We start from the raw sequence: 25,298 nt of genomic DNA on the forward strand, positions 1-25,298 counted from the left end.
CATGAGGAATGAGTGGGTGATCACAAAGTAGCAGTATGGGGGTACTTCCAGAGTGACTGAGCAGCACTCTAAACAGGGCATGAATCAAAAGCAAAAGTTACCAAAGGCACTGTTCATTCAACTGAGGATCTGTTCAATACTTCTACTTTAATTAGACTTTCCGGTCTTGGCTTACACTCAACTTTGCAGCAAATTCCATAATTTCAGACTTCCAGTGTATATTATTTGAGTCTTTTAAACTCCGTGTGAAGGTCATTTGAAGGGGAGCGATGCTGACCTTCACTGATTTAATGAGTTTGCTGTGAGGGACTTATTTTTGTGCTTTTGTAATTGCAATCACTGGGAGATTATTAGGTTGCAAGGTTCCTGGTTCAGTCCTGGACTTCTGTCAACACTCATTAAGGCATTTGAATAGGTACATGGATAGGAAAGGTTTAGAATGATATGGAATAAACACAGGCAAATGCGACGAGCTTAAATGGGAGTGTTGTTTGGCATGAATCAGCAGAGCTGAAGGTCTAGTTCTGTGTTGTATGACTCTTTAAATGGTTTCAATATAATTTACAAAGCTTTGTAAAAAACACAAACTGCTCATTTTTTTTTCTCTCTTAAAAAGCTTAATATATTCAGTAGAGGAACAGTAAAGAGTCTGTTTACTTACAAGCTCTTTTTTTTACATAGTGCAAAAACCAATAAAATACATCAATAACATTGGTTGGACATTTTAAATGTCTCATGAAAGACAAGCTCAAATCTCAAATTGTGTGTGCAAATTGGTTCACGCTTCAAGCAATAATTTATTGTCCCAAGATACAGGCCTTATTTTCAAAGACAATGTCATTACTGTTTTAATAAGTAAATGCATGGGCTATGGAACAACAGCCCACAGTGTTCCACAAGGCACAGAAAATTGGATAATGCAGCTATCTTGGAGCTGTGTGATTAGTGATTTAATCTTTAAAAATAAGGCATATACATATTAATACTGCCATCACCACATCTGTGTTGCCTGTCCTATCTCAGCAGCAGGTTAATAATCTGCTTCGTTTAGTTGCTCGGTTCCACAGTGATAACACGACGACTCCACCAATCACTCCGGGTAAAACAAGGGCACACCACCAAGACAATCCTGAGTTCGTACGAAAATAAGAAGGGACCTGCATTGTTCATGCATTTGAGCTCTCTATTATCCCACCTATCATTCCAAACGGAAAGCAGAATGTAACTCAAACCCAGTGAATACATGAGGTTTTTTTTTGGTTTGTAACACTATTGGATATTGCAAACTCCCACAGGCTGTTTATACCCTGACGTTTTATACTGTTGCAGGGTCTGTTCCCACTGACATGGCTCTCTTTTGAGATATGAATGTATGGGGATCCCTCTCTACTAATCATCTTCTGTTTACACCATTCACTTGACCCCTATTTGGTTGGCAAAGCTTTTTGCCCCATTTTCAAAAGGATATTTCATCAGGTAACTTCACCCTTACCAATTGATTTCCTCTTCATTCTTTGGTGGTTGCTATTTGCTCTTGGACCTTTATAGTCTAAGGAATGAAGTGCTTCTCTGTCCTGACACTATGTAACGATCCCAGGTGGAGAAATGGACCTAAGTGGAGACCTAGTTGTGCTGGATTCCATACTGAATGTGGCCTCTTCCAGAGGCCAGTCATATGGGTCAGGTTTTATCCCAGAGGAGAAGGGGGAACATAGTTAAATTCTAACATAGATGCAGACATTTACACTTGACTTCTTATAATGTCCCATTAGGGCAGTGAATACCAGTTATGCGCTAGCAAAGATTGAGGTGAAAATGCTATTTGTTGCTTTTTCTCCCCCTAGTATTTTGGAGTACTGGTATTCTTCTAACGCTGGGCATTTGGTATCTGATTCTATTACAATAATGCAGCCACATGCAAACAAACTTTGTGGAAAAACATCACATGCATGAAACCCTTCGGGACTAAATGTGAGCTTTGCTGACCCTATTCCACTTTCAAGAGTAATTACGTGTTCCATTGCAATTCCAATGGCCATAACCAAAGGTTCCCATCACTTCATTGATAAAGGTTTCCTTAGCAAGTTATTGAGAACATGTAAGGATTGTCAGAAATCCAATAACACTTTGTAATACTTGCCCTTAAAACACTTACTCACAGTTCATTCTCAAGTGACAGATTGAATTTTAAAGTCCCTTAAAATGGCAGGTGATGATGAAATTTTGAATAATCAACATTGTGCTTAATACAGTTTTAGAATTTGCACCTGACATGTAAGGAATAACATCCATGTAAATAATTTCCCCATACACATAATTTCCTGTAAATAAACAAGAGACCGAACAAGTCATTTGACAGAACTCTTAAATAGCAGTTATATGACCTTTGCCCTTTTACACGATGGTTTTTATTGAACCTCTATTGATCAGTTACACATTAAGGTCATTAATTGAAATATACAGTCACAACATTTTGCTGTGTTCCTCATCCCACAGCTTAGACTAGGAGGAATGTTTGAAAAGCATTGAGAAGAGTGGATGATGTATCTAGATTCATATTTTGATGGCCTCTGTGGAACGGGAGCTTAAAACTACTGCCAATCTTTCCTTGAATTATATATCGAATTTTTTTGGAGACAGCAAACCAAAGACTGACATGAAATAAAATCAATTGTGGCATTTATGTCTCCTTGATCAAGAGCACATTGGCATGCAGTCATGATCTAAAGTACCTGAATCCTGTGGGGGCCCTACTGACTGCTTTTAGATTTTATTATCTGCCTCTGTATAAAAGTTTTTTTTTTAAAGATGAGCAACTGGTTAAATACTCAAAGGTTTCAAACAGTCGAAGAAGCATTTCAGCTGTGATCAGCCCGTCATCTGAACAGGATTGCACTTTAAGGAAAATTTGCTGTATCTGGATCAAAGGACAATGAATGTGATATCATAGGGAGTGTTAAAATATCTTCCACGTAGAAATAAAACACAAAATGCCGGCAATGAGAACAGGCAGTAACCGTGGCGATCAATAAGAAGCTGATTAATCTTGATTCTAAAAAGACTTTGGCTTTCTGTGCGAATGCACCATGCACAGGAAAGTTATGGAAACCACAGTTTATCACTTCCTCCTTCTAGGAGCTGAGTTAATTCACACCGTCTCTTGGACAATTATCTGAATGCATTATCCAGTGAGGCTCTACTCATGTTATGGATTTAGTGATGCTTTATCCCAGCACCATTTCAGACAATATCTTGTGCTCTAATTTATTACTCATTAATATGAATACAGGTTCCTCCACATCCCCTCAAGTCTACAGCAATTTAACAGTATGAAACTTGTGCTTGGATCCAGCCAATTTGGTCAATTGTACATAGGGGCAGGGAAAAACTTGAAACAGGGAAAACACTATGATACAATGTTAATATTAATCTATTTCTATAATTAAAAAAATAGGCTAAATGAACAGGTAGCCATTAAAGTTCGGTATTTCAACGGCTAACAGTTACAAGGAATAATATTTTAATCGTTTTTTTCTAGAAAATACCTAATTCCGTTGATTTTTCTCAAGCTGAGTGAATCAGATCATTACTGTCTGCATAACCTGGATGTCTGATATAGAAATACTGGTGTTTGATATGGTGAGCAAGAAAGGAATTACTAAATGTATGGAAATCAGAAACACAGAAATTTGATGGTATTGTTCTTCAAATGAAGATCATAACTCATAATGCAGAGAGGTTCTCATGTTATTGAAGGCTCCTTGCTTCAATGTTTGTAACATTTTTGCCTGTCCACTAACAGTTTACTTTTCCCAGTTTTTTTCTGTTTCTGATCTGCATACCGAGCAGAAAGACTGAATCATACACAGTCATTTCAAACAATCCGTAATTGGAGAACTGGCGTCCCATCGCGCCCGAATTAAACTGTGTGTGTGTAGAGCTGTGTTAATACCTCTAGGTGGCAGCCTTGCATAGCATTGCTGCAAGACAGCTTCGGCACAACTCTGAGCTGTTGCAGTGGTTCCAAAATTACTGACAAAGAGCGTAACATTCTGCGTGAATCAGCAGTCCACTGACAAGAGGTGGAAACTAATAGATATGCACAGGTACTCAGAGGCTAACCAAAAATTGACAATCTGTTTACTCTCACTGCAATAGTCCAGATGTAAACTGGAGTAGCAGGTTTTCTGGACTATCGTCTAAAACATTTATTAAACATGTTACACAGTAGTATAATAAGCAGTGGCATGACAGTGTAGTCAAACCTGGGGACATAGAACATGTGAGTTTCAGCTTGTACCTTTTTCACTGTGTGAGAACAGGCAATGACTGACACTGCTTCAAAGATCTTGAGGTTGGTCTGTGTGAAGTCTTGTGATATGGTGGGTTTCTCCTGGGAGCTTCAGTTTCTTCCCACGTCCCAAAGACAAATGGCTTGGGAAGATAACTGGCCACTGTACCATATACTCTAGTGTGGTGGTGAATAGCAGAACTTCAGATGAACTAAAGGGAGATTTTTCTTCTTAAAATTGGACCAGTATAGGATTCACGTAAAAGAGTGTTTGATGGGCTTGTTTTGTGCAGTCTGCAATTAACCATGCTCGTATTGGTAGTTTTCCAAACCCGACATCTGGCTGACATCCAGCTCCCACTCTGGACTAATGAGTGAGCTGTGTGCGAAAACACCCAGAGTTCCCAATAATTGGACAACTGATCATTAGCAGTTTACTGTAAATTACACAGACATGACAATTTGACTCCAAGAAACTGAATGAGGTGAATTACAGCCTGATTTTTTTTTGGGGGTGGGGGAAGAAAGAAAAAGTCCTGCGTTTAACTTTTCCACCTCACTTTCAGACCCACCAAATTGTTGCACCATCACAATGTCTCGATGTACAGAGAGGAAATAAGCCTCATCACGTTGTAAACATGGTTGCTTCTTGAGCAGAAACAGGGTTTGGGACTCTTTGGAATGGGCTTAAACAGAAGACATACTAATTTCCAAATATCTACTTGCAGAAAATCAATATGTAAACAGCCTGTGGGGCCCACGAGAGCCTTTCCAACAGCAACAAAAAAGCATGAGTAGTACAAAACATAAATGACTATTAATGCTCATACCACATTAAATCATATCATTAAAAATAAATGCATATGCTTCTTATAAAATATCAATTATGTTTGTAAACGTGTGTCTTTGTGGTCTGGCATGTTGCAGTTTTAAGAACAGATTTTGCTACTTGGGATTGGGTTCCCTGGATTCCAGTGTAAAGTCTCCTAACGTGGCAAAGAAGTCCTCCATTTCCTTCTGCAGGAGGAGGTTTCTCTTCTCCGCGTCCTCACGTGCCCGGTCTGCGTTCCGCATCCTAATCTCAAGCATGGTGTATTTCTTTTTCCCTTGGTCCAGCTCTTCTTCCAGTTTGTTCACTTGCACTCTCAGCTCTGTGCTGGACTCCTCAAGCCTGAAGAAATCAATGATCAAGGATCAAATATACTTCTGTGCTGATGCGACATGCAGCAATAACATTCAACAACTATAAAGAATAACTTAATATTTTATATAATTCTTTAGAGGTTAAAATACAGCTATGGAATAAAATGTGCATAAATACCAGCATGTAAACAGCATTATAAACAGTGGTTTAAAGTGTTTACAGTGCAGTGTAGTGACTCGGGTAATAGATAGAATAGTCAATCAGATTAACTGCCTGAGGAAGAAGCTTTTACGATGCCGTGAAGTCTTTATTTTACTAGCCCTAAAGCATTTCCAGAGGGGAGTTTTAGGAAAAGGCATTTTGCAGGGTGGGTAGCATTTGCAATGAATTTTTTTCTGCCCCGTTCTTTGTTCCAGACACATACAAGTCCTGCTGTGATGGTAGACTGATACTGTTAGCTTGGGCTTGCCTTCTATATTGACCTTTCGATTGTTGTAATGTCAGCTCATACTCACATACAAGAAGTGAAATTCCATTCTTAATTATAGTACCTCCTTACTTTTGCCAAAGGTGCTTTGGTTTTTCACTGTTTTGGTTTAAGTCCATGTTAATTGGATCATCTGATCAGTTACTACTTTTATTCTCAACAAGTGAGAGACAAATAGACAAGTTTGCATTGGATTTTGTGAGAGGTGATAGATTGATATACATCAGAAGAACCAAAAAGACATCAAGACCAAATAAAAATGCTCATTCGAAGGTGAATTTATGAAAACAGGGCTGATAACTCAAGGTACAGCTAAAAGAAACAGGAATTGTGGGAAATATTATTGAAATAACTAATGCCTTGGCACCACTAGATGGGTCTAGTGCATCGGAATGGATTCAGTATATGAAAACGAACATCAACTCTCAGTTATAACTCTCATGAATGTCAGTTTGTTGTTGTTCATTTCCATACCTTGTGGCGAATCGGGCAGCAACCTTGCCACTTCTCTGTTTTTGTCTGTTTTTTTTTACGAGGACGAGTTGCTAGCTCAATGCTCAACCCAACAGAAAGGAAAGTGTGCGAGGAGCCGGCCAGATTCAAACCCGGGACATTCGCCTTGAGATCCGTTACGGATGCCACTGCACCACCGGCTGGCAAAAATGTCAGTTTATCTTAGAGTCAAGACTTAAAGACTTACTTTTGTAGTATGTGAGTATCCTCCCTCACTACCATTCAGGGCCCCAAACAGTCCTTCCAGGTGAGGCAACACTTCACCCGTGAGTCTGCTGGGGTCATCAACTGTATCCGGTGCTCCCAGTGCAGCCTCATGTATATCGTTGAGATTCGATGTAGATTACAAGACCACTTTGCTGAGCACCTACTAGAAAAAGCAGGATCTCCCAGTGGCCACCCATTTTAATTCCACTTCTCATTCCCATTCCAACATGTCCATGGCCTCTTCTACTGCCACCATGAGGCCACACTCAGGTTGGAGAAGCAACACCTTATATTCCATCTGGGTAGCGCCCAACCTCAAGGCATGAACATCAATTTCTCAAATTTCTGATAATGTCCCCCCCCCCACCCCAAATTCACCATTCCCATTTCCCTCTCTCGCCTTATCTCCTTACTTGTCCCATCACCTCCTTCTGGTGCTCCTCCCCTTTTTTCTTCTTCCATGGCCTTCTGTCCTTGCCTATCAGATTTCTCCTTCTTCAGCAGTATATCTGATTCACCAATCAACTTCCCAGCTCTTTACCTCACTCCTCCCCCCTCCCAGTTTCACCTTCTTATTCTGACTTCTCATCTTTTTATTTCTCCAGTCCTGATGAAGGGTCTCGGCCCGAAATGTCGACTGAACTCCCATCCACAGATTCTGCCTGGCCTGCTGAGTTCCTCCAGCATTTTGTGTGTGTTGCTTGGATTTCCAGCATCTGCAGATTTTCTCTTGTTTGCAAGGATTTAGTATACTCCAACCTTGCCTCTTTAACAATGATAACCAAAGTTACAGTCTGAACACTCTCCCCAAAATAAGCCTTCATTAAGGCAGCCTGTAATAAAGATTCCAGAGAGATATCCACAATTGACTTCCCTTAGAAACATGCTTGTTTAACGATCCTGGCACTCAGATTGCTCAAAGTATCTTATCGTTTCACCAGCTGCTCTGTTAGTTATCACTAAACAAGCTGCATGTCAACATGCCAACAGCTTGCAGTCTGAAAGGCTGATAACAAGAAAAAAGAAGGAAAAGCCGTTAAACACCTGCCTCCTAAAGTATCTGCAAGTAGCCACCTGTGTTTTGTCTGTCTGAATCACCAGAAGCCTGGCTGAACAAAACGCTCATGAAATGGGAGAGGATTGTGTCAGATCCACATGAAACATGCTTGGAGGAAGTTCAAACAGTTTTGAAATTAACTGATGGGAGATTAGAAGAATCAGGGGGATCTGTCGAATATTGAAAGGCCTAGATAGAGTGGATGTGGAGAGGATGTTTCCTATGGTGGGGGAGTCTAGGACCAGAAGGAAGAGCCTCAGAATAGAGATATCCCTTTAGAACAGAAATGAGGAGGAATTTCTTTAGCCAGAGGGTGGTGAATCTGTGGAGTTCATTGTTACCGATGACTGTGGAGGCCAACTCTTTGGGTATATTTAAAGTGGAGTTTGATAGGTTCTTGATTAGTAAGGGTGTCAAAAGTCATGGGGAGGAAGCAGGAGTTTGGGGCGGAGAAGAGATAATAAATCGGACCTGAAGGAATGGTGAAACAGACTCGATGGGCCAAATGGACTAATTCTGTTCCTATGTTTTATAGTTTTATGGAAAATTGAAGGAGGTGATAGGTAGGTGGATAGGAAGGATGTCTTTGCTAGGGAAAAGATGGTTTGGAGAGGAGGAGGTGGGTAGTTCGGAGTTCATAAAATGCAGTGAAGGAGAAAGATGACTGACTGGAGCCGAGTGACCAAACGCAACACCTTAGGGAATGTCAGAGGGCAGAGGCAGGATGATAACAGAACCAAGTTCAGATTATAGTTTTTAATGATCCATAATCCACCCTCACTTCCTGAATCCTTTGCAGCAGGACTCAAACACTTAAAAGCAGGATTCTGGTGGATGGAATTTTATGTGTACAATATTTGTCCAATTTTTTTAAAAAACTACTTTCTTTAAACTTTAACAGAAGAGAAGACCTTAATCACATTTTGGAGTAAATTTGAAATCCCCATTAAAGTCATTCAAGATTGTGATGCAGGGAAGTTTTACCATGTTAAGAAAAAAAGACATGATCTTATTGAAATGCCTGGATTCCATTTATGTTCCTGCTAATGGAAGCCTTCCTCTTGAATGAGGAATTGAATCTGGCAGCAGCAGGGCCTTACACTGTGGTCACCTCTCCCTGGTCCCTCACGTACCATGTCAATGCTGCCCTCGATGTAGGCACAGGGAAGAGTATAATCTTATACCTCATTGATCCAGAGACAGAGAGGGTACAGCTACTGGATTCTTTCAGGTTCCACGCCCTGCACCCATCCCACTGCCAATTCACTGGATCCAGTGCAGTACCACACGGTGATCCAGTTTCCTCCTTTCAAAGACATACGGGTTAATTGGTCACATAGGTGTAACTGGGCCAGAAGGGCTTGCTACTGTGAACATAAAGCCTTTCTTCAATTGCATGCAAAATCACATACTGACCCTGGTGCAGATCCACATATAAAACTCCAAAGTGGAACTCAGAAAGCAACTATGTAAACCTTAACTATAGGTCTCGTCACCTTTTAATCCTGGTTTCGTACTCCGCCCTTTGTTTGGTCAGTTCTGACTTGAGCTGCGTGACCAGGCTCTGAAGTGCTTTCGAGCACGTGGCCGAGTCATTGGACGCAAAGAGCAAGTCACTGTTCTCGCTGCAGCTCGCGCTGCTGATGTACACACCAAACCCCTCGCTCCCGTTGCAGGGCTCACTCCCCGGCGCCTCGCCCTGTGGCTGGGTGACCTGCGCCGGCCACTCTGCTTTCGTGCAGTTGAGCGCCAGAGAGTCACTTTCCTGACACGTTAGGGAACTGCTGGAGTCGGCTACGGAAATTTCACAGGATGACGTTGACCAGGTGGTGCTGGCCACACTGTGCCTGTCGCCAGCGCTCAGGGAAAGGTTGGACGATGGCACGTTATCGTAGGTTGATAGACGGGAAGACCCGGATTCTTTGACCCTGTCGCCAGAGGAAGTCCTTCTGTGTCCTCGTAGTGAAGACAATCCATTCATTAGCCAATTCCCACTGGATGTTAAGTGTGGAATATCTAAAGTCGAGCCACCCACTTTAGCACTGCTGGACCTTCCTCCTGTCTGCTTAAAGGAGTATTTCCAGCCAGGGAGAGTCTGAAGTCTTCTGCCCGGGCTGCTACTGCCGGCCACGGGCCTGTCTGCTCGGTCTCCAGGTGCATTTTTGGAAACAGTCACTGGGGTGCTCACGTTCACGTCCAGTGAAGTGGCACTGTTGCAGGAGCTCCTCGCCCGATTGTCAGCCCTGGCCTCTTCACTCTCTTCCTCCGACACCCACTCCACCAGGCAGCGCTTGCTCAGCAACCTCGTGTCGGGCTGGGGGACCGGAACGTCACTGGAAATGATGGGGAAGAGCCTGCTGTGTTCACTGATCAGCACGGTCATGAGATGCTGCACCAGGGACGTACCTGTTGGAGGGACAGGGGAACAAAACAAAGCGAGTTACCTTCAATGGACTTGCCACAATGGAAATTAAACTCAGCTGCACATTTGAGCAAGGTCCCCTTCTTACAAAAACACTGAGATTTTGTTCTCTGATGATTATGGTTCAATCTGTGCTCCCATGAGGAACTGAGCCACTGGCTACTTGAGCTGTGGCTACTAAGTTGTCACTATATTATGAAAGGATTACTTTTCTGGTAGTACATAGGATCCAATTTCATACTTTATTACTTCTTTTAAGAACAACTTTAATTCTCAACACCTATCGAGTATATAAGGTGGATGTGGAAAGGATATTTCCTATTGTGAAGGAATCTCCGACCAGAGGGCACAGCCTCAGAATAGAAGGATACCCCTTTAGAAAAGAAATGAGGAGGAATTTCTTTAGCCAGAGGGTGGTGAATCCGTGGAATTTGTTGCCTCAGATAACTGTGGAGGCCAAGTCATAAAGAGGAGGTTGATAGGTTCTTGATTAGTAACAGCCAAGGTTACGAGGAGAAGGCAGGAGAATGGGGTTGGGAGGGATAATAGCTCAGCCATAATGGAAAGGCAGAGCAGTCTCAATGGGCCATTGGCCTAATTTTGCTCCTATGCCTTATAGTCAATTCCCCACTTCAAACAGAAATGTAAACCCACTGTTACATTTTTATTGACCAGGAATAACACTGAAAATGAAACCTGTTTCCTCGCCTACCTCTCTGCCTCAAAGGGAACTTTTGATGGGAGTTTGGTAGTTTCAGTTCATACCACTCCTTTTTTTCCTGTTCTGGACAATGAGCACTAAAATACCCTCAACTTGGGGCTTACCGGATTAATAGTCGATGACTATTGGCACGCAATGTGTGATTTTGCCAATTCAAGGACAACTTCTGATTTTCTGCAAATGCCTCTGAACATTAAATCAAACTAAGTTTAGTCTCAGCTGTAATGTGGGAAACTTACTGGCCAGTGTGTGCACAGCAAGATCCCACAGTATGGACCACACAACCTGCTTGAGTGATGCTGTTTAAGCCGGAATAGTAGGGATAAGACAGGATCTAAGACAGCAGGGAGGGCTTAGTTTAACATGTCAGCAGAAAGTCAGTGGCCCCAACACTGCCTCACTTCCCGTGGTGTTATTTGAACTTGAGGGTGATAAGGTGGCGGTGAATTTTGAGCACACTACCCAGAAGAACCCGAGCCACAGCCTAAAACAAGATGTCCATCATATTATCCCACATTATTCCATTGCAATGCTTTTAACAGAGTACAGAAAATACTGGAATGCTGAGAGCAAGAGATATACAATGTATGTTTCACTGCTGAAAAGTATTTGACCATGAACAGTAACCCCATTTTCTCCTGTGTTTCAAGCATTTTCTGATTTTATTTCAGGTCTCCAGCATCTGCTGCATTTTAATTTTCCTGCTTCAGCCAAAGTTTGCTGAAAGTTACTAAGGGTGCTCTGTGTGCTCTTCTTTGCACATTCCAACGTCATCAGAAGCCCAGACGGAAAGCACCAATCAATAGGACATCCTTAAAACAGCCGGGGGGGTTTAGTGTAGACACAGTGGGAGAGGCAGAAGGATAAACAGCTTGGAGACAGGTACTGAGTCCATGCTGCCCAACCAGCCATTTACACTCATCCTGCTCGCAATTCAAGGTATTTATTCTCAGTTCCCTCCCCACCAGAATCCATACATCACGGTCAAATTTAACCCAACAATAAAGAGACTAAAAGAAAAGATCAAAGCAACCAGGTAATAATTTGGGGAGAAGAGAATGTAAAGAAAAGACTGCAATAGCAGTAATGGTTATCAGATATCAGAGGACCCACCAAAACACAAGCCCCTTGGAGATCATACTCAACTCAATTACACCAATACTAGCTTTCACTATACAGACAGAATCATTATTTGTGATGTTACTTTGTGATAGATCATTTAAATGATGTAGGTTAACATCAATGTTCCCTCTAATTTGCAATGACCAGTGTGCACAAAAATCTTGTGTTGTCAAACTTTTTGCCCAGTAACAACAACATGTGCGTGCGCACTGAATAATTTCTTTCATAAAAACAGTAAATAAGCCAGTTCTAAAATCTGCAGACATATCATCCAAACTCCACATTGTCAACACTGTCCGCAGCAGAAACCGGAAAAGGAAATGTGATTGTGTACGATTGTGAAATATACTTAACATGTCAACCAGGTACAGGGCGACAACCTTTTGAACGTGGTTTAAATTCCTTAGTGTGCCAGTAGCAAAAGTTGTGTGCGTGCACACAACTTAGAGGGAACATTGGTCAACATAATTCCTAACTGACTGACATTTTAGTTTTTTTTGTTCTCTGTACAATTTACACACCCAAGACCAGAATTCAGTCTGGTCATTAGCACTGGGCAGTGATCCTACCAGCTAAGCCTCACAGGAATGGCTCAAGTTGAACTGTAGGTGCAACCCATTTCCTAAAATCTTATGTCGAAACATATAGCAGGTGCTGATATTAATTCTTCAAACTAGTTTGAACTTTGATTTGATTTTGATTTCACAGTGACTTTATAATCACCATTAGCAATTGTCTACTTTGTTGATTTTAGTGACACAGCTAATAAGAGTCAATGCTGTGCAGTGGCAGAGACCCAGGTTCGTTTCTGACTTTGGGTGCTGTCTGTGTGGAGTTTGTGATTCCTCTGGTGCTCCGGTTTCTTCCCACATCCCAAACAGCACAGGGTGGTTTACTGGCCACTGTAAATTGCCCCTAAAATCTGGGTGAGTGGTATTCATCTGGGATTAGTGTAAAATGGGTGGTTGATGATCGGTATGGACTGGATAGGCCAAAGGGCGTATTTACATTCTGTATCTCTCAGTGTCTCCTTCCAATATTTTCTTTATATCATAAAGAAACCCTGCCCCCTGCACCAGTTCCTCAGCCACCCATTCACCTCCAACCAGAAAAGGCTCCCTTTATTCCCTGCCAATCAGCAATCTTCATCCTTTTACAACCACAGGACACAGCCTCAGAACAGAGGGAGGGGCATCCTTTTAGAACAAAGATGAGGAGGGATTTCGTTAGCCTGGGAGTTGTGAGTCTGTGGAAGTTGTTGCCACAGGCAGCTGTGGAGGCCAAGTCATTGGTAATATTTAAGGCAGATGTTGATAGATTCTCGATCAGTCAGGACATGAAGGGATACGGGGAGAAGGCAGGAGATTGGGGCTGAGAGGGAAAATAGATCAGCCATGATGAAATGGCGGAGCAGACTAGATGGGCCAAATGGCCTAATTCTGCTCCTATATCTTATGGTGGCATGGTATCCAGTGCCCTTCCTGATTTGCAATCCTTGATCAAAGTCATTTGGGAACTAGGGATCATACAGAAAATAATGGCAAAATGAGATTCAAACACAAGACGTTTGCCCAAAGGGTGTTTCTTCGGAGAAAGTTGAAAATGGCTATAATTAATGCAGCACTCCTTGAACTTTACCCACTGCTTTCCTCCAGTATCAATCAGGCAACGGGAGAAGATTTATTAAATAATAGCAAAATAAAAATGAAACTAAAAGAAATGATCAAGACAATAGGGCAATATCTCGGGGAAAAGAGAGTCAGGAGAAAAGGCAGTGACAGCATTAATACAAAATAGCATACAAACAGAATCATTAATTGGTATGCAAAAACAGGCTGGAGGAACTCAGCAACTGTGGAGGAAAACTGACAATTGACGTTTGAGGTCAAGACCCATCATTAATTTTAAGGCTATTTGTGAACGTGAACTGTTCAAAGGATATGTAGGTCAATAGAATTCCTAACTAACTGATAACTTGGAATCTTTCATTGTACAATTTACAAGTTTATACAACTACTTATATTTCACAATGTGCCCAGTGCTGATCAAACTAATCCTGGGGCATCCTGAATATAATTACTCCTATTACCAAGGAAACATGAATTTTAAGTTGGCCTGGTCCTCCACAGTGGGGCTTGATATAGGAGCAGTGGCTTCCACACGCGCGCACACACACACACAAAATCACTTGGTTGGTGGGAGAGAAGAGACATCCCTTCCAATGAAAAAGATTTTTTAAAAATCTTTAATTGGCAACAAACACCCAGCCTTAAACTAGACTGCCTGTTAAAAAATTAAAGTTTCTAAAGTGTCTCATGTTAAAAAATATTATCACCAGATGTGCCATGTATAAAACAAAGGGGATCAGAACCAAGAGTGACACAAAGAAATACTTGCAAAAAGTGTGGTTGGAATTTGGACTACACTGCCTTGTGAATGCTACTTAGATGATGCTCTGTGCCTGTGATGCTGCTGCAAGTACCATTTTCATACATGCCGCTTGTGCATTTGACAACAAACTCGGCCTTGACTTTGTAACACCTTTGACATTGCAGATGTGGTGGAGGCAGGTTCGTCTATGGCTTTCAACAGGCAACTGGACAATATAAATGTGAGGACAATATTGCAAAGTTACAGAGAAAGCTTTTATAGATATGTAAAAAGGAAAAGACTTGAAAAGACAAATGTAGGTCCCCTACAGAAACAGGTGAATTGATTATGGGGAGCAAGGACATGGCAGACCAATTGAATAATTACTTTGGTTCTGTCTTCACTAAGGAGGACATAAATAATCTTCCAGAAATAGTAGGGGACAGAGGGTCCAGTGAGATGGAGGAACTGAGCGAAATACATGTTAGTAGGGAAGTGGTGTTAAGTAAATTGAAGGGATTAAAGGCAGATAAATCCCCAGGGCCAGATGGTCTGCATCCCAGAGTGCTTAAGGAAGTAGCCCAAGAAATAGTGGATGCATTAGTGATAATTTTTCAAAACTCGTTAGATTCTGGACTAGTTCCTGAGGATTGGAGGGTGGCTAATGTAACCCCACTTTTTAAAAAAGGAGGGAGAGAGAAACCGAGGAATTATAGACCGGTTAGCCTAACGTCGGTGGTGGGGAAACTGCTGGAGTCAGTTATCAAGGATGTGATAACAGCACATTTGGAAAGCAGTGAAATCATCGGACAAAGTCAGTATGGATTTGTGAAAGGAAAATCATGTCTGACGAATCTCATAGAATTTTTTAAGGATGTAACTAGTAGAGTGGATAGGGGAGAACCAGTGGATGTGGTATATTTGGATTTTCAAAAGGCTTTTGACAAGGTCCCACACAGGAGATTAGTGTGCAAACTTAAAGCACACGGTATTGGGGGTAAGGTATTGATGTGGATAGAGAATTGGTTAGCAGACAGGAAGCAAAGAGTGGGAATAAACGGGACCTTTTCAGAATGGCAGGCAGTGACTAGTGGGGTACCGCAAGGCTCAGTGCTGGGACCCCAGTTGTTTACAATATATATTAATGACTTGGATGAGGGAATTAAATGCAGCATCTCCAAGTTTGCGGATGACACGAAGCTGGGCTGCAGTTTTAGCTGTGAGGAGGATGCTAAGAGGATGCAGGGTGACTTGGATAGGTTGGGTGAGTGGGCAAATTCATGGCAGATGCAATTTAATGTGGATAAGTGTGAAGTTATCCACTTTGGTGGCAAAAATAGGAAAACAGATTATTATCTGAATGGTGGCTGATTAGGAAAAGGGGAGGTGCAATGAGACCTGGGTGTCATTATACACCAGTCATTGAAAGTGGGCATGCAGGTACAGCAGGCGGTGAAAAAGGCGAGTGGTATGCTGGCATTTATAGCAAGGAAATTCGAGTACAGGAGCAGGGAGGTACTACTGCAGTTGTACAAGGCCTTGGTGAGACCACACCTGGAGTATTGTGTGCAGTTTTGGTCCGCTAATCTGAGGAAAGACATCCTTGCCATAGAGGGAGTACAAAGAAGGTTCACCAGATTGATTCCTGGGATGGCAGGACTTTCGTATGAAGAAAGACTGGATGAACTAGGCTTGTACTCTTAGAAGATTGAGGGGGGGATCTGATTGAAACGTATAAAATCCTAAAGGAATTGGACAGGCTAGATGCAGGCAGATTGTTCTCGATGTTGGGGAAGTCCAGAACGAGGGGTCACGGATTGAGGATAAAGGCGAAGCCTTTAAGGACTGAGATTAGGAAAAACTTCTTCACACAGAGAGTGGTGAATCTGTGGAATTCTTTGCCACAGGAAACAGTTGAGGCCAGTTCATTGGCTATATTTAAGAGGGAGTTAGATATGGCCCTTGTGGCTAGGGGGATCAGAGGGTATGGAGGGAAGGCTGGTGCAGGGTTCTGAGTTGGATGATCAGCCATGATCATAATAAATGGCGGTGCACGCTCGAAGGGCTGAATGGCCTACTCCTGCACCTATTTTCTATGTTTCTAAGTACGTGGGAGTAACTAGTGTACTGCAGTATGGACCAAATGGCCTAATTCTGTACTACGACCATACCAACTGCTAAGCTTTGAAAATATTAGCATGTTATATTAAAATAATTCAAAATTGTACATGTTTTTATTGGATTTATATTAATTATCATTTTGCCCTTTGCAGCCGTTGTCCTCCTTTTAATGGAGAAGCTGCTGCAATCCTAAAATTATTAGATTTCAGCTCCTGAGTGCATTCTCGAAACCTAATTGTTCCAGAAGCCCAATACCTGCAAGTCCGGGTCAGGGAATGGAGGTTACAAGTCTGACAGTCCAGGGCAAACGACTGGAGGTGGCCTGCCTTGAAGATGGAGGCTTGTCTCTGTGTGCGGGAAGGGGCCTGTCTTGCTGTTGGTTCTCGTGTTGTTCTGCTGAACATTGTGGTTATGCTACATTGGTGCTGGAATGTGCAGCAATGCTCATGGGTGTGCTGGTTGTTAACACAAATGATGCATTTCACTGTTTGTTTCTCTGCACATGGAAAAATAAACCTGAACTTCAATCTGACATACTGCGCCCTGCAAGATAGAAACCCTGAAGTTGCTGTCAGTTATGAGGAAGAACTATTGGGAACTATGCGGCTACCAGTATTTTTTTCCACAAAAGAGTAATCTCACGAACATTAACAGAATTCACCAGAACAAAAACAACAGTACAATGTGATAATGTACAATTGATTTTATGTTGTACTCAATAAAAAATTCTAATGTCAGCATTCTATCACAGATCTAACTCTGAAAAAAAATGGTTTACAATAATAATTTCTATACTTCATTTCCTGGCCATGTTTATTTTAAATTGATTTGCCTCTCAGACAATTTGTGAAACAAAAGTTTGATCTAAATCACACTCTGCACATTGCCTCTCTCCAAGTGCCTTAATCAATATCTGCCTTTGTAGCATCATTATAGTTATGGACACCCATCCGATCTATTTTAATTTCTTTTTCATTCTGAAAAGTTCGATACTCTGAGGACCATATTGTCAGCCTGATCTTCACTGTCTACTAAACATTCTGCCCCCTATCCTTTCAGAGGAGTTACAGTTCAGTGCATCACTGTTAACATATTGCAGTCTTCCCTAAACATCAGAGGTATAGCGAGGATAAATGCACGATTTTTCCACTGAGGTTGAACTAGAGGTCAAAAGGTGAAATGTTTAAGGGGAACATGAGGGGAAACTCCTTCATTCAAAGGGTGATGAAAGTGTGGGATGAACTGCCAGCATAAATAGTGGTTGTGGGTTAGGCTTTTTTTAAACATTTCCATAACCTTTAAGAGAAGTTGAGATAACTACAAGAATGGGAGGGGTATGGCCCAAGTCAAAGGCAGAATAATGGTTTGGCATGGACTAGACGAGCCAAATTCCCTGTTTAATGCTCCATGACTCAAACTTGTATGGAAATGTGTAACACTGTTCCTTCCTCGCTGGGTCAGAATCCTAGAATACCCACACCAAATGGATGCAATGCATCTCACCACCAATTTCTCCACAGTAGCTAGAAATGGCATTAAGTGACTACCTCCCCAGTATAAATAGAAAAACTAATCACTTGCTGACAGCATCACAACGTCCCACTGCAGAGTTCAGTTTCTATCCCGGATGTCTGTTAAGTAACGAAACCTCTCAGAGTATAGTTTACAACACACTGCGCTGGATGGGAGATGCCTAAAGAAAGCGAGAGCCTGGCATGTTTCATAATGCAAGTTCTTACATATTGTGCTGCGGCATGTTTTACCCGAACTGATGACAACTTTTCTGCTCAAAAACAAAAGCATAATACTCCTGATGTACAGAAATTAGAATACAATGCATCTGCAGTTACCAGCTTCAGTTAAACTTTAGCCCGCTTCCCATACCCAATCACCTTCCCACCCTACAGAGCGAATAGTGGCGGGCGAATAAGCCGGGGCAACCGCACAGTGCTGGCAGGATGGGCTGCAGCCACAGAACCTTCTGAGAAAGTTATTCATATGATGAACTGGGTGGAGGTAGCGTTCTACCTGCCCATATAACTGCTGAAGTTTTTCCTCACAGAATGTTATAGGATAGGCAATAGGCAACATTATAAAATCTTACGGTAAGAAGACCGAGCAATCAGGTGAGCCATTCAAGTCATCAAGTCTACCCCTGCCATCCATTTACACCACAACTGATTTGTATTTTAGTTCCTTTCCACCATTTTCACACTGTGGACACCTTTAACAAAATCAATCTCAGTCGTGAAAGCTTTGCCAACCATACGCTGATGTTCTGGTCAACTCTCTCTGACTGGCACTACTTCAGGTAACTTTGTCAAGGTAAACGATTCATTAACAGTTCCTTTTCTGTTACAGTCTGACCCTGCTATTTCCAGCATTGCTTTTTGTTTTTACCTTCCAGAGACATCAGCCCATCCCCCCGGAGGCTTAACAAGCTTCTTTAGTTTTCTTGGGATTGATGAAGGGTCTTGGCCCAAAACATTGACTATTTATTTCCATAGACTCTGACTGACCTGCTGAGTTCCTCCAGCATTTGACTATGTAGCTCTGCACTTCCAGCATCTGCAGAATCTCTTGTGTCTGTTAGTCTCATTTACAGTTCTGATGAAAGGTTTTTGACCTGAAATGTTAACTCCTGTTTCTCTTCCCACAGATACAGCCCGACTTGCTGAGTATTTCTAGTATTTTCTGTTTTTTTTTTTTACATAATCAATGGCAACGTTTATCATTTTATTAAAGTCCCCAGGTTAGCCAATGCTACCTGCAGGGAGAGAAGATTCGGAAGCTTCAGTCGTGTAACTGCTGGTAAGAATTGGAGAAGGTTACAGGCTCGGTTGAAGCCAACAGGAAAAGTAATATGAAAATCAGTAGTCACATTACTAATGGATAGCAGAATCATTATCAGCAACCTCTCCCTGCAAAAATAAAACCTATGAGTGCTGGTATGTTGTATTATTGGACTCAGTGATGTACATGGAGGAAGAGTATCTATAAATAATTATAGCGTTGTTCATTGAGGTTTACTGGAGCAATGTAGCAAGCCAAGTGTGGGTGGAATGGAATATTCAAAAGTAACAAAAGGCTTTGGTTTCATATTTAGTCTGAAGAGATATTCAGAATCAGGTTCATTATCACTGGTTTATATGATGTGAAATGTATTGTTTGTGGCAGCAGTACAGTCCAGACATAAAATCACTATAAATTACAAAATAAATAAAGAGGGCAAACAGAAAGGAATAATGAGGTAGTGTTCATGGGTTGATGGACCGTTCAGAATTCTGATGATGGAGGGAAAGGAGCCTTTGCTCCATCTGATGTCTGCAAAAATACAACCCAGTCTGTTCAGTCTCTCCAATTTACAGTGCACAGTAAATAGTGAATATTAAGTACACTGCAGATAAATCAGGTGAAAAAGCAGTTCAGTACTGGGGGGAGGCCATGGGCAGGTGATGGGAAGGGTGGGAAGCCGGCCCAGTTACTCAGTTCACATCCATGTGACCAGCTGAGTATTTGCAGTGTTCTGCTTACGTTTAAGCTGTCAGCCACTTATATATTCTACCTTAGCGGCACTTCATTTGCCCAGAACACATGGAATTGCAAGTATTACATCAAATTAAAACTGTACCAGCCTGTTTCAATCAGATTTTTAAAAAGATTTTATTTAGAGATACAACAGAGTAACAGGCCCTTCTGGCCCAATGAGTCTCTGCTGCCCAATTACACGCATGTGACCAATTAACCTACGAAACCGTATGTCTTTGAGACGTGGGAGGAAGCACTCGGTCACGGGGTGAACATACAAACTCTTTACCGACAGTGGCGGGAATTGAATCCGGGTCACTGGCGCTGGAAACGCTACATTACTGTGCCACCTGAGAGATTAGCTTTATTTGTCAAACGTACATTGAAATGTATTGCGTGCGTCAGATCAGACCAGCAGGGATTATGTTGGGGGCAGTCCGCAGGTGCTGCCACTCTATGGAGCCAACATAGGATTCCCGCACCTTACAAACCCTAAACCATTCGTCTTTGGAATGTGGGAGGAAACCAGAGCACCCAGAGGAAACCACATGGTCATGGGAGAATGTACAGACAACGGTGGGGATCAAACCCTGATCGGTAATAGCTGGCGATGTAAAGTGATTGTGCTAACAGATACACTACTGTGGCACCTTTTAAATACAAGCCCAAATCGTTAACAATGATGCCCTTTTTGATTATCGACTGGACATGGAGTTGCTGCAAACACCTCCTAGTTTTCTGCTCTTTCTGCAGCGTCTCTTCACAGAATAAACACTTAAAGTAGGAGTTCAGTGGTTTGCAGACCAGCTGAATCTGATGTGCTTCCTAAAGGAGAAGTAAAGAGAGTGCTCTCCCAGTTACTGGATTAAGTTGTAGCTGGAAGAGAAGTGGGTGAGTGAAATCCCCTTACCTTCCATTATCGTCACCGGATCCTCCAATTTTGGACGCAAAATATTCGGCCCAAAGACCGTTGCAAGGTTCTGGACACTCATTTTATTAACACTTGAATATGACTGAACTTCATCAAGGAATCTAGAGACAACATGGTCAATATTAGAATGGAAAAATGCAAGTCTAAATACACCAGCATTTTACTGGAATGGACTAGGCTCCTTTCAATATCCATTAACTACGAGGGGTGATTGATAAGTTCGTGGCCTAAGGTAGAAGGAGTCGATTTTAAAAAACCTAGCACATTTATTTTTCAACCTAGTCCCTTCCTACATTTACACACTTAGTCCAGCGGTCGTAGAGCATACGGATCCTTTCTTTGTAGAAGTCGCGTCTTGGACCTCCAGAAAGTGGTCCACAGCAGGGGTGATTGATACGTTCGTGGCCTAAGGTAGAAGATGACTTATACCACTCTCGTTACATGCACATGCAGTTCAGCTCTGAGTGAAAATGCAGAAAGTTTGAAGTTTATTCCTCATCTCCTTCTAATCACCCCTGCTGTGGACCACCTCTGGAGGTCCAAGACGCTGACTTCTACAAAGAAGGGATCCGTATGCTCCACGACCGCTGGACTAAGTGTGTAAATGTAGGAAAAATAAATGTGTTAGGTTTTCTAAAATTGACTCCTTTTACCTTAGGCCACAAACTGATCAATCACCCCTCGTATATGCATTTTCGCTTCATTCATTCATACTTCTAATTAAAGAACTCTGCTTCTTTGACAAGTCAGGTTACGCTTCACATCAAGAGTTACTACAATCCGTCTGCCCAAATGCAAAGTTTTGTATATCCGCAATACCGCGCTCCACTGGTCTGACCCTTGCCAAACCAAGGTCTGGGCTTCAGGGATAACTGGGTTACAAACAATTGAAAAATATGAAAGTACTTCAGGGCCTCTCCAAAAATTCCATCCCCCCCACCGCAAAACAACCAAAAAAATCTACCAGGAACGAGCCAGCCCATTTTAAATGAACTGTACTGAAAAAAAAAGGTACACAGGGAGGTCACCATAAAAGACAATTATCTGCCCCTCTCCACCACAACACCTGAAAGTACACCAGAGATGTGACCATATCTATACAGGGAGAAAGTAATCTGTGCACGAAGACATTCAACAGGCCTGTAATTTCAAATGTTTGCCAGTCTCCCTTGCGATTATTAATGCCGCCATCTTTTATTTATTTAGAGATACAACTTGTTAACAGGCCCCCCTGGTCCAATGAGACCAATTAACCTACTAACACTTACGGATTTGGAATGTGGGAGGAAACCGGAGCACCTGGGGAAACACACATGGTCATGGTGAGAAGATACAAACTCCTCTCCCACACTGGCAGAGTTGAACCCAGGTCACTGGTGCTGTTATGCTACTGCGTCACCCAAAGTGTACCAATTAACTTTGCATACGTTTGTGTTAGAATCCTATCTAAGATGACTTTGATTGAAATCAAAGTCCAGGCTTTGATTTCAAGCAAGGTAATAAATGGTAGCTTTAACGATGTTGTATTAAAGGATAGAAGTTCAATGTCTACCCAACTATTGGACAGATTTCAACTTCATTATTGTTTCAAGAATGGGGACAGAAAAAAACTTCCAGTCAAGATGGCGATGGTTTAGTCGCTTAAAGCTGTCGGTCCCTTTTATTTCTTATCTCCGCACTTCTTTCCTTTTAATTAAACTCTAGATTGTTAATTTTTTAATTTTCCCTCCTGCCTGCAAATACGCCCGTCTTACAATGGCTTCAAAGATCACCAAGTCAGGGAAAAAAGAAGTTCCTGCGGCTGGTTCGTCTGCTGAGATAGTTTCCATTTTGGAACAGCACCGCCATGATATAATATCCGAATTTAATTCTGAATTTAAGTCTCCTTTCAGTTCATTGGAATCCAAATTAGATCAAATTAATTCCAAAGTGGAGGCTCATGCAGAATGTCTTTCTCTTCTTGAGTCTGCTACCGATGATTTAGAACGTCGCTTTCATGATTTGGAAACCGTTTGCTCCAGCTTGAGGGATCATAACAGCAAGTTAATATCCAAAGTTACTGACCTGGAAGGTCGGAGCAGACGTCAAAATCTACGAAACCTCGGCTTGCCGGAGGCTATCGCAAGTGGATCTCCAACCGAATTTTTCTCCACTTTGCTTTGTGAGATTTTTGGGAATGATATTCTTCCGACCCCACCCGAGTTAGACAGAGCTCACCATACCTTTGTGCCTAAGCTGGAGTCGGGCCATAGGCCACGTCCAGTAATTCCCTGCTTTCATCGCTATAAGGTGAAAAACCTTTTGATTATGGAAGCACGTCGGAGAGGAAAGTTGGAATACAAGGGTCAATCTATCCGTATTGTCGAGGATTATGCTCCCCAAGTTCTGAGTCTACGTGCCAAGTATAAAGGAGTCATGAAAGAGTTTTATAATCGCAGACTCAGGCCCTCTCTGCGTTTTCCAGCTCGTCTATGAATAACTCTCGCTACTGGAGAAGAAAAGTGGTTTAACTCGGTTACAGAAGCTCAGAAATTTATTGAAAGTTTCCCTGCTACTTCCATTTCCTCAGTTTCGGTTTGATTATTTAAAATGGCGGACAAGTACTTTTTTCCTGATCTTCCTTTTTCAAGTCAGTGAATTTTTTTCATAGTTTCTCGCGGGTAGGTTACTGGGTAAAGTTTGTTTATGTGTTTCTTAGTTCATATCTTTTCTTTTGGATTATTACTTTGAGTTAAGCTTACTACATTTTGGTGGAATTATTTTTCTTTTCTCTATGTATAATTCTAATTCGTAGTGGGTAAGTTTTCTGGTTTTTGAATTGTTAACAAAATGGAGCATATGATGATGTTAAGAATCTGGAAGTTGGTTTTTGGGATGGTTATTTTTCCGAAGAGCTTGCTGCTGATCTTTGGTAACTTCCTTGTTGTGGGATTTGAGGGGGGGAAGGATCTCTACTGCCAGTAGCATTTATAGAATCTTTAGTTATTCTTTGTTATTCAGGACATATTTCTGTCCTGATTCTCTTGTTTTAAACTTTTGCCCCAGAGCTGTTATTTGATTGTTTGATTTTGCTCATGCCTACTACTCTCCATGTTTTTTTAAATGACAATGGTTAGTCCATTGAATTTTATAGGCTGGAATGTTAAGAGATTGAACCATCCTGTTAAAAGAAGGAAGGAGTTTTCACATCTTAAGCAGCTCAAAGCTGCAATTGCTTTTTTGCAGGAAACACACATTCGTAGTTCTGATAATTCCCGTCTCATGTCAAGATGGGTGGATCAGCACTTCCATTCTACTTTTCCGGCTAAAGCCAGGGGGATCTCAATTCTTATAAATCAAAAGGTTCCTTTTGAGCTTCACAACAAAGTATCTGATATAAATAGTCATTTTATTATTGTCTCTGGGAAATTGTATAATACTAGGGTAGTCTTGGCTAACCTGTAGGCTCCCAATTCGGATGATGTGGAGTTTTTTTGATCATTTTTTCTCTTTATTGCCTAACCTGAGCTTATATTCTCTTATATTGGGCAGTGATTTTAACTGTTGGTTAGATCCTGTCATGGATTGATTGTCCTCTGTTCCGAGACTACCAAGTAATTCTGCTTTATCAATTCAGTCTTTCCTTTCTCATTATGGTATCTCTGATATTTGGCATTTTCTCCATCCAGGTGAGCGAGATTACTCGTCTCTTTCACACGTCCATCATACTTTTACTAGAATTGATTATTTTTAATCAATAACCTGCTGATTCCATCTGTTTGCTCTTGTGATTATCAGAGTATATTGATTTCAGATCATGCTCCAGTTACCCTGTCTATATTTCTTCCTGTCTCCCCCAAATGAATAAACACTGGCACTTAAATCCGACCCTATTGTCGGATAATGATTGTGTAAAATTTATGAAGGACCAGCTAACTTTTTTTTAGATACTAACATGTCATCTGAAACCGCAACGCAGGTTGTCTGGGATGCCATGAAAGCATATCTAAGGGGTCAAATAATTTCATATACTGTGAATTTGAAAAGAAAAACCTATACAGAGCAATTAGATCTGGTTAATCAAATTAAAGCAACAGACCAACTATATACCCAGACCAAAAATCCGGAACAGTACAAGAAGCGAGTGGAACTTCAAACTAAGTTTGACCTTATTTCCCCTCATCCAATTGAACACCAACTTCTCGAAAGTAAGAGTCAGTTTTATATTCATGGTGATAAATCCAGTAAATTTTTAGTCAATCAACTAAGACGCTCTAAAGCTAAACAACAAATTACTAAAATTTGAATGGGAAATGGGAACATTACCTTGAATCATTCTGAAATCAATGATACATTCAAGAATTATTATTCTCAACTCTATTCCTCTGAATCTTTAAATGATAGC

General features: G+C 41.6%; 1 protein-coding gene across 3 annotated transcripts in view; it reads right to left on the reverse strand.

Moving 5' to 3' along the window:
- Window positions 1–777: 777 nt before the first annotated feature.
- Window positions 778–25,298, reverse strand: part of LOC140212073 (rho GTPase-activating protein 22-like) — a 295,845-nt gene continuing 271,324 nt past the window's right edge. For all 3 annotated transcript variants that reach the window (XM_072282564.1, XM_072282562.1, XM_072282563.1), the window contains 3 exons: window positions 20,894–21,015; window positions 9,196–10,105; window positions 778–5,462 (listed from right to left, as the gene is read on the reverse strand). In XM_072282564.1, the coding sequence (XP_072138665.1) occupies window positions 5,237–5,462; window positions 9,196–10,105; window positions 20,894–21,015 (1,258 nt within the window). In that variant the 3' untranslated portion in view covers window positions 778–5,236. The remainder of the gene's footprint in view (window positions 5,463–9,195; window positions 10,106–20,893; window positions 21,016–25,298) is intronic.

This window comes from Mobula birostris, chromosome 18 (assembly GCF_030028105.1).
Source record: "Mobula birostris isolate sMobBir1 chromosome 18, sMobBir1.hap1, whole genome shotgun sequence".
Taxonomy (NCBI): Eukaryota; Metazoa; Chordata; class Chondrichthyes; order Myliobatiformes; family Myliobatidae; genus Mobula; species Mobula birostris.